General features: G+C 35.2%; 1 protein-coding gene across 1 annotated transcript in view; it reads right to left on the bottom strand.

The window, feature by feature from the left end:
* Window positions 1-266: 266 nt before the first annotated feature.
* LOC107600518 (chondroitin sulfate proteoglycan 5-like) overlaps window positions 267-14,467 on the bottom strand; it is a 32,562-nt gene continuing 18,361 nt past the window's right edge. The window contains exons 4-7 of the mRNA XM_016292453.1: window positions 11,923-12,168; window positions 7,888-8,044; window positions 4,581-4,637; window positions 267-555 (exon numbers count right to left, since the gene is read on the bottom strand). Coding sequence (XP_016147939.1) covers window positions 385-555; window positions 4,581-4,637; window positions 7,888-8,044; window positions 11,923-12,168 — 631 coding nt within the window. The 3' untranslated portion in view covers window positions 267-384. The remainder of the gene's footprint in view (window positions 556-4,580; window positions 4,638-7,887; window positions 8,045-11,922; window positions 12,169-14,467) is intronic.

The raw sequence follows: 14,467 nt of genomic DNA, 5'->3' as shown, positions 1-14,467 counted from the left end.
CATACTCACTGAATTAGTCAGACAAACATCAAAACCTCTCAGTAGCTTTTTCTTTTATGACAACGTTTTATATTTTAAACCCCGAATATGTTTTACTTTTTTCTTCTTTTTTACAATATACACCAACGCATGCCGTAATTCAGTTAGGCAGGGGTAGGTGTGTGTATATCTAAGGGCTGGGTCAGGGGCGGGTCGACTACAGGGCAAAAAGACTGCAACAAGGGGCGGGGCAGGAAGCGGAGACTGAGTGGGTACGAGGGGCGGGGTTTTTAAAGTTTTCTGTCATGTGGTGATGGTGTGGTGGGTGTGGCTGCTCGTAGCGTCTGCTGCTCGATGCTTTAAGTGATCGTGGACGTGGTTGCGTAGGGTGCTTTTGTTTCTGTTCTACATCATGTTGTTCTGAAGCGAGTTTACCTCCGAAGAGTTCTCCTCGCCCAGCACCTTATGGTTCTCGTGCTTAGGGGTGAGTGAGTTCTGGATGTTCAGCGACTCGTCCTCTTTGGGTGGGGGCGCCTTCACGGGGTCCTCCAGCTTGTTCTGGGAATTAGGATCATCCTGGGAAATGACAGTCCAATGTTAGACCTCTGCAACAACCTCAAATTGTTTATTACGTCTCCCACTTTAATGATTTTTTTAAATATTAGATATTAGGCAATTGTACATTTGTTAAATTATTAAATAAAAAATAAATTAAATACATAAATAAAAATAAATAAATCATGCTCATAATGTACTACTTTATAAAATAAAATAAAAATAAACAAATCCATTGAAGTATTAAAGGAGATGTTATGAGCATTCTTTATTAATTTACTTACTATCATTTGCAAATTATCCAATAAATGTTTAAGTATTTAAAATAAAAAAATAAAAAAATCATATTGCTCATTACATCTCCTACTACTTTAACAAAAAAGTTGTTTAATTTCATAATGTGCAATTGTAAAGATATAAAATAAATAAATAGATAAATAAATAAACAAACATATATATATATATATATATATATAATATAAAAATAAAGGTAAAATAAAAAAATACGAAATGCTGGTAGAAAAGACAATGTTCTTAATTTAAACTCTAAATCTAAAAATTTAATTTTTTTATTTTACGCCTTTTTTTATAAAATACATTTTTGGATTTTATATATATACAGATATATATATATATATATATACTGACATATACTCACTTATATATGTTCACATTTACATATGTAGATTTTTTTGTTGTTTTATTATTGTAAATATATATAAATATTTACAATAATTTAGTGTAATGTTCAAAAATAACTTCCACCAAACCAAAAATAAAAATTTCTATATTTAGTGAATAAATGTAGTTGTTTACATAAACATAAAATAAATTCAAATGATAATAATAAATAAGTAGCTACTATTTTCAAAACACTTTGGCATCACATCCAAATAGTTGGAGTGTGACAGCACTGCAGGAACAGATCTTGCGTCAAATAAATTGATTGATTGCAGTTGGCTGAGGATTGATTGATCAATGGCTGAGGATGTTTTCTCCTCTGGGCAGAGTGGAGGCTGTATGATCCACCCGTCCTGACACACATGCATACATGCAAACCCATCAAAACTCATACAGCCCCATCCCACACTCCTGTCCTGCCAGTGAACAGGAAAAGCCATGGACTGAAACAAGAGCTCTGGCAAGAGGAGCTCACCTGCCATAGCAATAACGCCTAGCACTCTCTCTCTCTGTGGAATAACCATTCAGTGGCCTTTCGTTAATGCAGTAATTGAAACAAATGAATGATACAAAATCGACTTGTTTGAGGGATAACTTGACACCTTCAATCCAGTGATAGTGACGCTAGCATGTTTTTTAGGGGAAGCTGGTTGAGCTAAACTAGTTTTGCTAGAAGCTAATGAAGCGTTCTGGTTCCTTGGTGTAGTTGGGTTAAGGCACGAGTGTGTTGCGTTTTGAACTCGATTGAGACTACTAAAGATGATTTACCCATTCAGCGATGACTTAGATTGTAACTTCGGGCAGGATGTGGGGATACGCCACCTCCATGGTTACTGGATAGAGGGCATCCTTTCTTCCGTCGGCATGAAACTAGAAAATGTGCTTTTTATTTGTGGTTGGATGGGGAGGTGGATTACACTTCTCTTGAGACGTTTGAGGGATTTTCTTTGGATATGAAAAGAGTCATGAAGGAGATGACTGATGAGTATTTCTTTGCATTCTTCCTGTCAACATTAGCTATGCTATTAATGAGAAGTGGCAGCTATCATGTTGTTCTTATCATGTAAATGTGTTACTCTTTAATGTAGTATCATATTAAGTTTAATTAGACAGTTGAGAGATTGCTGACAGGTATTAGCCAATCAAGACTAGACAAGACATAATGTGAACTCTTACTTTAAAAGTAACTTTAGTTACTTTTAAAACTCTTTTTCATGTCAATAATCATGTCTATAAATCATACAATACCATTCAAAAATTTTGGGTCAATATGATTAAAAAAAAAATGTAATTAATACTTTTATTCAGCAAGGATGGATTAAATTGATCAAAACTGACAGGAAAGACAGTTAAAATGTTACAAAAGATTATATTTCAAATAAATGTTCATCTTTTGAACTTTCTATTCAAAGAACTCTTTAAAAAAAAAAAAAAAAAAAAAAGAAATGTTTTCCACAAAAATATTAAGCAGCACAACTTTTTTTCAACAATAATACGAAATGTTTCTTGAGCAGCAAATCAGCATATTAGAAAGATTTCTGAAGGATCATGTGACAGTAAAGACTTGTGTATTGATGCTGCAAACTCAGCTTTGCATCACAGGAATAAATAAAATTTTTATTTATTGTTTATTTGAGTTGTAGTAATATTTTGCAATATTACAATTTTTACTGTATTTTTGATCAAATAAGTACAGCCTTGCTGAGCATAACAGACTTCTTTTTTTAAAAGAAACATCTTACCGACTTCAAACTGCTGAACAGCAGTATTTATATTTTTTTAAAGGTAGCATATAAGTATATGCATTTTATCAGGCATTGAAATTTATATACTTAACATCATTGATCTGTTCTAAAACTGAGCTTTAGAAATGGAACCTAAATAAGTGTCAGTTGCAGTAAACGGCAAAGCTTTGAGGAAGGACACTGAGACGACGAGACAGGAACAAGGAAGGGAGACTGTACATTAGAATCAGAGGCTTCACTGGTCTATAGCACAAAACTGGAGTGGACAGAGGGACAAAGGGCACATGGGAATAGAGCAGTGGGTCCACACTCATATTCTGTGAATAAAGTAAAATATTTAATTGTATACATTTTAAATCTGGAAAGTGTTGAGGAGAGGGGTCAAATCTGTAGTGATTAGTTGGACAGATCCAGCTTTTTCGGTGTACTAGCATGGTCCATGTGTTGTCTTAAAGAGATAGTTCACCCAAAAATGAACATTATGACTTTCTTTCTTCTGTGGAATGCCAAATGTTTGCTATTTGGTCACCAACATTCTTCAAAATATCTTCTTTTGTGTTCCACAGATGAAAATCAGTCAGGTTTGCAACAACACGTGAGGGTGAATAAATGACATTTTTGAACTGACCTCTTCCTTTAAGTCGTCAAAATCACTGCCTGAAGAATATTCAGCTACCACTTCACTTATCTGACCTTTCCGCTCTAGTTTATATATGGTCTATTTCATTACAAAACATCTGTCAAGTCACAGACCCTCCCTGAGAGTTTAGGTCTGTGTGTGGAGTGAGACGGAGAGAGAGAGAGAGAGAGAGAGAGACAGAGAGAGACTGGCTGCTAGCCAGAGCCGGGTTCTTTTACTCAAGCGCATATCGATCCGTGGAGCAGCAGATGGTAATAAAGAGGCCTGACTATCTACATTTTGCCCCCCCTCCCCTTCTTGTCTTGAGAGATTCCTCGTTTCATGGCATGCATTTCATTTTCAGGAGTGTTTTCTCTGCGATGATGAGCTCCAAGCCTCCACGCGGCCGGAAGAGACAATCAATTTTGGTGTCCTATATTGTCTGAAGGTCATGGAGTGTTTGAAAGGATTTGGAGAATTTATCTCATTTTTGATATCAAACTGGCATATTATATTTCTGCAGACAAATCTAGTTGAAACAATATACACCCACAGATGTGAACTCCACTAATGGATGATTATTATATTCTTTAGAGGGACGCTCACCTAAAAATCATTTACTCACCCTTGTGTTGTTCCAAACCTGTATACATTTCTTCTGTAGCTGTTCTCTAAAAACCCCTTTTCTTCATAATTTTTGTCAAAACTAATTCAAGTATGGACCACTTTTGTGGTGTTTTTTTTAAATCATATTTAGTTTAAAAGAAGAAAAAGTAATACAAGTTTGGAACAAATGGAGGAAATGATGACAGAACTTATATTTTTGGTTGAACTATTTTTTAAGACTTTAAATGGACCATACTGTTAGTTTGGTTTCACTATGATGATGATGATGATAAGAAGGGCCAGGATTGGTCAGTACAGTTTGATTGACAGGAGAACAGCACAATGAAAGGACAGCTGCTGTCCTTTGAGCGGAGCTGTGGGGTTGTAAGTCTTACCTCACAGTCGGGCTCCTCTTTGGTCTTACACTCCCAGGTGTATCTGCTCATGGTTTTCTGAGGGATGGGGGCATTGAGAGGATTATATACCTCATAAATATAATTTCCATTCAGAACGAGACAGAGATAGAGACTAAGACAGAAAGAAAGACACAGGGAAAGACAGACAGAAGGACAGGGAAAGGTCCCATTGTGTATAAGATCCTTCAGTGGTGAGACAGGTGATACTGAATGGACAAGTGTTCCCAACCTTAGTGCCACTTATTTTGATTTTTTTTTTTTTTTTGCTTTACCCAAGAATCAACATTGGGGGACTATGTCTATGGCCCTTTAACGTCTTTAGGTTTTCAGCTCGGAATCCAAAAATATACATAAATTTACTGTGTGCTAGATTTAAAGCGATCGATAACACACAAATGAAAATTCTGTCATTATTTGTTTCAAATATCCCATTTATCATTTTAAATTTGTTCATCACAAAGATATCAAACATATGGTTTAAAAAGATCTGAAATTTAGCACACAAGACAGACTATTTTTAAGACAAAGAAATGATACAATGTGTGTGTGTGTTTTAATTTTTTGGCCTAGAGATATATATATATATTTTTTAAATGTCTCCTTTTGTGTTTCATGGAATAAAATAATATATAGGTTTGGAAAAACATCACGGTGAGTAAATAATGACAGAATTTTATTTTTGGGTTGTACTATCCCTTTAAAAATATGGCCTTGAGTTGCACTACTATATATATATATAATTTAATATAATTATAATCAATATTCTCTTTAAAAAAAATCCTGAGCTCAGGTACCAAAGACATTGAATTCATGTCCATTTTGCCCAAAGGTTTACCAAAAAAAAAAGGGCTAAAAAGTAGTTACTTTGATCTGACTGATGCATCCAGGCTGGAATTGATGGCAACTGCATGGATGGGTGTATGCAATATAGATATTATACGTATTGAGAGCTTTTGAGACTGTTTTTATTAAACAATCCACCGTTGGGCTGTAGTAAACATAATATGACCGAGGGTCTCAAAAATGCACATATCTTTTCTATTGCAAAAAAATACTGTATTTTCCATTGCTTTCCACTGCAATAATGTATTTTCCAAGACACATCAGATTTGAAAAGAGAAGAAAGCTGTGTTATGGTTATCCCACAGAAGAGAATGACGCCCGTGTTAGATCTACATCTACCCATGCGGCAGACATGTTAGCCAAGTGTTACGCCACATATGGGCAGCAGTGAGACGTTGCATCTCAGATGTTTATCCTGCATTTTTCGCTCAACACTTCATTGGTTGGTGAAATCTGCCACAGAGAGAGCCCACTCACCCTCTCATCTTTCTGAACCAGGATAAACGAGTGAAACGACAGACAGGTATATTAATGTGATGCAGTGGACAAGCAGCAGCAGATCACAGGACCACTAGGAGACCCGTGTGAAGAGTTAGACATGCAGCGGTGCAGAGGAAGAGAGAAAGGGAGCGGGGGGAGGGGGAGGAGGGTGGCGTGGGTGGGCTCTCTCAGCGGAGTCCAAGGTCTGCAATCAGGGCACCCTTAAAAATCTGTCATTGTGCGATCGCTCATGTTTGCTGTAAACAGCGACTAAGATATCTGAGTGGATTTCCTTCCCTTTCTAGACCTTAAAGTTACATTATGAATTATCTTTCCTTCAAGTCAGAAAACATCTAATCTTAACTCTCTTTATTCCAGTTAAGCAAAAACACAAAATCACAAAATACAATGCGACCACATACACCACCATTATTGATACACCTACTGAGAAACCTAAAAAAATTAAATTAGAATTTACTTGTTAAAAACTTTATCTATTAAAAATGGATAAAAAATAATGTATGTAGTCCTTTTTTATTTTTTTAACAAAATCATTTAATAAAAAATACTAAATTAAAATAAAATTATTTATTAATCACTGTAATTAATATAAATTTATATTAAATTAATACATGTAATTTAATTCTATTTTTAATTTAATCCAATAAATGAAACTGAATAATGAATTACATTTTATTAAAACAATAACAATAAAATAATAATTAAATTTCCTGCTATCCTTATTTATTTTGTCTGTCGTTCTATTTTTTTTTTACAAAATAAATCAATAAAACAAATACTAAAAATTAAAATTATGTTTTAATCATAAATTAATTGTGTATTAATTGTAATTAATATTAATAATAAATTATTATTAATATTATTTTAAAATATCTTTACTTAAATTCTAATTTATTTAAAAAAAATCAATCTATTACAAGTGAATAAATAATAATAAAATATGATTAAATTACATTTCTGCTATCATATTTTATAAAAAATTTAATCAACACATAAAATAATAAATTAAAATAAATAAAAAGCTTAATTACTATATATCATAAAATAAAATGAATGCTAATTTTTCAAAAATTTAAAAAACATAATTATTCACACGTAAATGAAGAAATATTATATAAATATTGTAATAATAAAATATTGCTTTTAAAAAATGATCCACACCACCATTACAGATTTACTGACAAACAAATGCAATTCTGATTTATAAAAAAAAAATCAATCAAATAAAATTAATGAATTAATTTATAATTAAATAAAAAATGAATACAATCATTTTATAGACTCAAACTCGCAACCTCTCACACATAAAACAAGAAATATTCCTCTAAACTGTAACTTCACGGATAGGACCTAGAAACCTAGAATCCCCTACAGCCAAATTCCAAAAAGGTGCAAATGAAATTATTCAACCCTGTCACTTGCATTTACATTTAATACAAATGGTCTGGGTGTGTATGTTTATGTATGTGTCGGGGGAGAACGTGTCTTCCAGGTCTGCCTCTGTATTGATTCTTGCATGGGATCAATAGGGCCGCTTTCCCACGAGTCTCTCAAACCGCTGTTAAAGAGCGTGTCTACAGGCTAGACTATCCGCTCATCTAAAGACACAGTGGGGCAGATGGACGGCCTGTCGGAGAGAGGCTGATAGACTCGGGTCAGCCACAGCACCGAGCCCCACAATTAACGAAGCATCCAAAGCCTCGCTCGCAACAAAAAAAAAAACGCCAGCTTTTTTCGCCGTTTCCCGGTTACCCTGTTGCTATGGTAACAACTGTTGCCTCAGTAACCACACTCCTATCTGAGAGCAGACCTTTTCAGCGGAGAAAACGCTCCCATCTCTCTGTGCGCTGTGCACCCCCTCCCTTACCAAAGGTTACGCTCAGGGTCCATGCAGAGAGGGGACGGAGGGGGAGAGGAAAGAGAAAGACGAGAAACACGTTACCTGACAGATAATGTTATCATAGTAAGCCAAAGCACGGGCATGAGGGAGGTTAGGAGGGGTGTCGCAAAGTTTCCTTACATTTGGATGGGAGCCCTCAGCGATGGTGGACAACGAGAAATTATCATTGTGGTGCTCCGAGGAAGGACGGTACTTACTGCTGCGAGGTCGGGGAGAGGGGGAGGCAGGAAAAAAAGGGAAAAAGAAGAAGAGTGATGGAATGGAGGGAGCATTGTGGGAAAAAGAGAGTTATAGAGAGATAAGGACACAATGGAAAATACAGGGGATTATGAATACAGAGGTTATGAAGGACAGAGGAGAGAAAGAGAATAAGAGAAGAGAACATTAGTGCAATTCTATACGACTGCTTTGGAGGCAGAAGTTTAGACACACATTCAGTACACAACCTGTGATGCAACATACCACATGACAAATCACGCCTTTTTCTCAAATTCAACAAATATCAAACTCTTTTCAAAATATTAGAAGTTCTAGACATTTCATCACCATTAAATGACCTCAAATGAATCAATAAATTAAGCTTCCTGTATGGGCTTATGTGTAGATCCCAGTTTCTTCCCATTTCCTTCTCGACTCTTCCTGTTCTCAAATAAGGGGCTTTCGCACTGCGTAGTTCTAGGAACTAGCCAGCAGAGAACCATTTCCCCCTAGGGCCGTTTTCCTGGTTGCATTTGCACCGGCAGCGGGAACTCTGAAGTGGCCAACAGCGACGTCTTTATTAGTGGCATTTACAAACGTCAACAACCGGCGAATGGAGGATGCTGTGATCGGCGCTGTTTTTGTTGAGTGTCGTGGGTTTTGTGATAATGGAGATGGAATATAAACGCACAATCTACGTGATTGAAAGAGCATCTCATAGGAGAACTGAATCTCCTATGAAAACTTGTAGTGTTATCATCGAGGCTGCAAAAAGAACACAACGCTGCAAACAACAGGTAGCCAAATGCCGTTATCGCAGTTTTTCATGCTTGTGGTGTAAATATTTTTACATGGCTTTTTAAAGATGCTGGGTAGCTGGTGTTTCGTATGTATTTGGCCAATCAGTGTACAATTACGTCACTGGTAGTTCCTACAAAACTGTTTTAGACTCTACTCTGAAGTAGGAGCTGATTTAGATCCTCCAAACAGATTTCCTAGAACTAAAACCGTTCCTAGTTCCTGCGGTGTGAACACGCCAAAAAGCGTGTACTTCCGCCAATAGTTCTATAGGAACTGGCAGGGGGATAGATGGACAGGAATCTTCAGACAATATTACTATTATTAAAGGCTGCTAATTAATATGATGGCTCATATTATCAAGTTAAACTATTTCAACTGTTGTTTTAAAATAAATAGAAGATGTTAATAAATAAATAAATAATAATCAAATTAAAATAAATAGAATCAAATAAAAGATATTAGTATTTAGTATTGCTGTAACCTGAGTGTTTACAATTGGAATTTTTTTTTTTTTTTTAAATAAGACCTGGTATGATTTACTTCCAATATTAGCAAATTTACATTTAGTCATTTAGAAAATGCTTTTACCCAAAGCGACTTACAAATGATGACAACAGAAGTAATCAAAATTTTTATGATAAAAAAAAGGATTTCTGTTGCAGGGTGTTTTAAGGACTTACACTAATGTTCAATAGTTTGAGGTCAGTAACCTTTTTTTTGTTCCTTTGTTTGTTTTATTTTGAACGAAAGTATTATTTTTATTTAGCAAGGACAAATTCAATTGATCAAGAGTAAATACTTTTACATTGGTTAAAATAGGATTTTAGAATAGAATAGAAAGTTATTTTAAATTGTAATAATCTTTCACAATCAAATGATTATTATTTTGATCAAGTGACTGCACCCTCGGAGAGAATTAGAGACATTAAAACATTAAAATAATCTTCCAGACCACAAACTTTTAAATGCTATAATGTAGGTCTCTGGATGGTTTTGGTGTTTTAGTGTTGAGTCACCACATGATGTAAATTTGAGTCCTAAACTGAGAATTTATAGGATCAACATCCTCTCCCTTCTCTTTTTTTTGCCGTAATAAATCCCATCCCTTTCTATACGATGTGAAGATTTGATCTTGTTTACCGCTGAGTGAATTCCAGCACATTTACTGGTAACAGATGGAGAGGTGGGCGTCTGATGTATTCACAACTAGTCTCATCTGTAGCACTGCTGCCTCTATTTCTCCTCTTCTCCATCACTCTCACCTCCAAACATGGCCACCCTCCTCTGCAGTTATAAAACTCTGTTTCTCCTCTTTTCCCTCATCCTTTTCCTTCTGTTCTTTGAGGAGGGTGTGCGCTGTTTAATTCCTGGCCGTAGCGTCCACCCCCACACCCCCCTGGGTCTCACAGCTGTATGTAGGTCAGCCGGCCCCTCCTCCCCCATCGCACTGCCCTACTTTCAGCTGTAGCTTCCGTGACATCATGCAGTCTGCCCGCTGCTAGCGCAGTACGCTAAGCATTAGGGCGCCATCCACTCACTGCATTATTTGCATCCAATTAGCAGCTGCGCTATCGTAACACTAACACTTTTCAGGGAATTAAAAATGCTGCAGACATCACAAAAACATTTTCTGCACTATTTTGTTTCTCTCAGCTAAACTTTTATTTTGTTATTGCTTTACCCTGCTGTAAAATACAGCTTAAAGTTGGGTTGCTGGTCTCAGCTGGTTTAAAGGTATAGTCATCTGTCATCATTCACTCACCTTCAAGTTGTTCCAAACCTGTGAATTTCTTTCTTTTGCTGAAAACTAAAGAAGATATTTTGAAGAGTTTCTGGTAGCCACTGACTTCCACAGTATTTTGTAGAAGTCAATGGATACCAGCAACCTGTTTGGTTACCAACATTCCTCAAAATATCTTCTTTTGTGTTTAACAGAAAACTAAATTCTTACAGGTTTGGAACAACTTGAGGGTGAGTAAATGAAGACAGAAATGTCATTTTTGGGGTCTCTTAAAGCTGGTTTTCCTGCTTTCCAAGCTGGTTTAACTGTTTAACTTGCTGACAAGTCCCTAAAATCCATCTGAAACCAGCAAGCTAAACAGGTTTGACTAGGCAAGCAGGTTTATTTCCACCTCAAACAAACATTTAAATATCAAATAAGATTTTTTTTTAAATGTTAAAGACATTTTTATTTTCGTATTGCAATCCTACAAATCAAAATTTTGGAATAATTAAGATTTTAAAATGATTTGAAATAAGTCTCTTATGCACTCCAAGGCTGCATTTATTAGATCAAAAAATACAATAAAAATAGTAATATTGTGAAAGATAATTACAATTTAAAGAAATTAAAGATTTTTTCCCCAACACTTTTCCACTTTTATTCAGCAAGGATGCATTAAAATTGATTGAAAGTGACATTTTCGACAGATAGAAAAAGATTTCTGTTTCAAATGATGTTCGTTGATTTTCTATTCATCAAAGAATCCTGAAAAAAAATATTAAAGCAGCACAATCTCCACAAAAATATTAAGAAGCACAACTGTTTTCACCACTGATCCATTTATAACTATTATTAGTAATTAATTAATTTATAACTAATAATAACTGATCATAATAATTGAATAAAGCACCAAACCAGCATATTAGATTTCTGAAGGATCATGTGACACTAAAGACTGGACAGTAATGATGCTGAAAACTCAGCTTTGAAATCACAAGAATAAATTACATTTTAAAATATATTAATACAAAACACTTATTTTAAATTGCAATAATATTTCACAATATTACCATTTTCAGTCTTGGTGAGCATTAAAGACTTTCAAAAACATGAAAAAAAAAATCATAATTATTTCAAACATTTGATGGTGTACAGGTACATGCCTGAGGAATGTCATGAGAGTGAACTGTTGCTATTTAAATAGCTACACAAATATTTGGCAAGCTTCACCCTGTGCGATGTATTTGTTCCTAATTCTACCACACAACATGAGCTTTTAAAGCGTTTAATCCATAAACCCTTCCACTTTGTCTTACTTTCTGTAAAAATCAGTACCACACAGGCCAGAGTCTCACCTGCGCTTGAGCAACTTGTTATTCTCAGTCTTGAGCACGTGCAGCTTCTTGGCAAAGCAAACGACGATCATGAAGAGCAGGAGCACCATGAGAGCGGAGGCCCCGATGGCGATGCACATTACCTGGAACTCCGTGATGACCGATTCACAGCGGGCACCCTTGTGCCACATGTAGTCCTGGATGTTGCACCTGCAAGACAGAGAAAGGGAAATATATGCAAGCCTTTTCCACCAAATTGATAATTCGCTTGTATTTCCAGAAACAGATTTTAATGCATTGGTCAGAAGTTAATTTAATATAAAATGAATGAGATTCATAGCAGTTATTTCAAATATGGTAATTGCAAATAAAATAATTGTAAAATGTATTGTGAACAAACAGCAACATCAACTGAATGCATGTGGTGTTTCCACTGTAAATCCAATGCATGAGCCTTTTCTTTTGAGCGATATTAATTTGTTTTGCATCAGTCTTGGCAATATTAATTTGCTGTTCAGAAAACATCACTCTATGCTGACATTATCCCAGGCATTGGCCTCTGATGTTAGCAGTTCCTGGTTCAAGACCAGCAGGCTTTAGGGGCCAGTGCAGAGCCAATTTTTCCCCCTCTTCTCCAATGAAAACAACCTGGAGCAACACGGCTCTTACTGGGATTCGTTTAGCAGACAATACCACGCCAACACACACTCATTTTTTAAATGAGTTACACTTTAAACACACCATATTAAGACACACAAGAGACACACTATTTTAATCCTTATTGGCTTCCCAAAAATGTGCTTTGATTCCCCATGTAGTCTCTGGTTCCATATGAATTATTCATGGGGGCTCAGTGCATCTTCTACACCAATTTTTACCATTCATTTTTGCAGACACCTAGGTGGATGACAAGTTCACTGCCTTTATCTTACCGTAAGTTTCTTCTACACTGCATTAGACTGGATTTAACAGCAGTTCTGAACTTGTCCCAGAAGTAGTAAAGTCAGTGAACTAACTTCAAAGACTGTCAGGATTTGCCATATTAAAACACAGTGGCATTTGCCTTGAAAATCCAGTAAGGCAATCCAGTGTCACAATATTATGTTTAAGTGTGTATGAAAATGCTGCTACCAAAAAAGGTTGCAGAATTCAGGGGTTTGCATCTGGCTTTTGTCAGGAATAGAAGCACATGGGCATCTGCATCCTCTCCATCAGCTTCCTAAACTATTCCTTCTCCATTTTGTGCACATAACAGTAGGTTTGAGGACAGACCAGCAACATCAAAGGTGCAGACTGAAAGATGAAATCTGATATATTAATAAATAAATATAATATTTTACAAATTATAAATTATATTAGAATAAAACATGTATTATGTATATATAAATTGAAGTTTTTATTTAAAATAATAAAAACATAATAATATTTTAGATTAGAAAATGAATTTATAATTAGAAATAACTAGAATATATATATATATAATCAGAAGTTTATATATATATATATATATATATATATATATATAAAATTATAGAATATTTTAATTACATTATAATTTAAAATACAATACAATTTATAAATTATATATTAAAAATCTGATTGGTTCATGCCATTTTTTATGTTTCTCCAAGAACATGTCATACTTGGGCAAATCACATTAAGCGTGAAATGCACCTTGTGCAAGTAGTAAAGAGCTTCAATGCAGGGTCATCGTGCAGATAATCGTGGGAAAAACAGCTACAAATAGCCGGAGAAGTCTGAAAATTCTTTTCAGACACCAGTTGCTTGTCACATTCAAATTGGTTGTCATAGTAACGACACTAATTTGTGGAGATTCAGTGCATTGAGTTCCACAAATCTGAATGCATTATTTGTAAATTGACTGTTAAGATAAACATTTTGCACAATTTAGAATCTGTAATATCATTGTGTTGCCACTAGATGCCTGTATAGCCCTATGTAACAATCCCTAGTGGCTAAGACGTTGCACATAATTTACACATAAATCACACATAAATTAATTTTATTACATTTTGATTTGGATACTATATACTATACTACTACACATTGTTTAGATATTATCAACGGCTACTTTTTTGTCTTTATCTGTTTTTTGTAAAAAAAATTTGCTGTTGTTTCTTGAAACATTGATTTAAAGTGTCAGTTATTGCATTATTTTAGTCAAACCTATAAAACCCCTTTGTTACCCCAAACTACATATAAAAGCTTTATCTGTGGCATAAAAGTAACCAATGTAGCTACTTAATCATTTGCTACTCGTTAACGCGTTAACGTCCCCTTTAAATAACGTGACGCTCTGCCCTCTGTGACGCTGCTCCCATTAAGCGCTGCTGGAAGTGAATGAATTGATTCAGCATTTCGACACCTCCGTAAGGATGCATTTAACCCGACAAAGCGGTCTATTATGGGATGTATTGATCTCGTGAATTAGCAAAATGTTAAAGTTTATATGGGAATATTACATGACACGCTGATCCTTTAACAATGTATTGGCGCAAAAAACGCACACCTTTTGGACAAATCTGCCACAAATATTTGGACAAAT

This window comes from Sinocyclocheilus grahami, unplaced genomic scaffold (assembly GCF_001515645.1).
Source record: "Sinocyclocheilus grahami isolate Dianchi unplaced genomic scaffold, SAMN03320097.WGS_v1.1 scaffold285.1, whole genome shotgun sequence".
Classification (NCBI taxonomy): domain Eukaryota; kingdom Metazoa; phylum Chordata; class Actinopteri; order Cypriniformes; family Cyprinidae; genus Sinocyclocheilus; species Sinocyclocheilus grahami.
The sequence above is the reverse complement of the archived record's forward strand: the minus strand, read 5'-3'. Positions and strand labels throughout refer to the sequence as shown.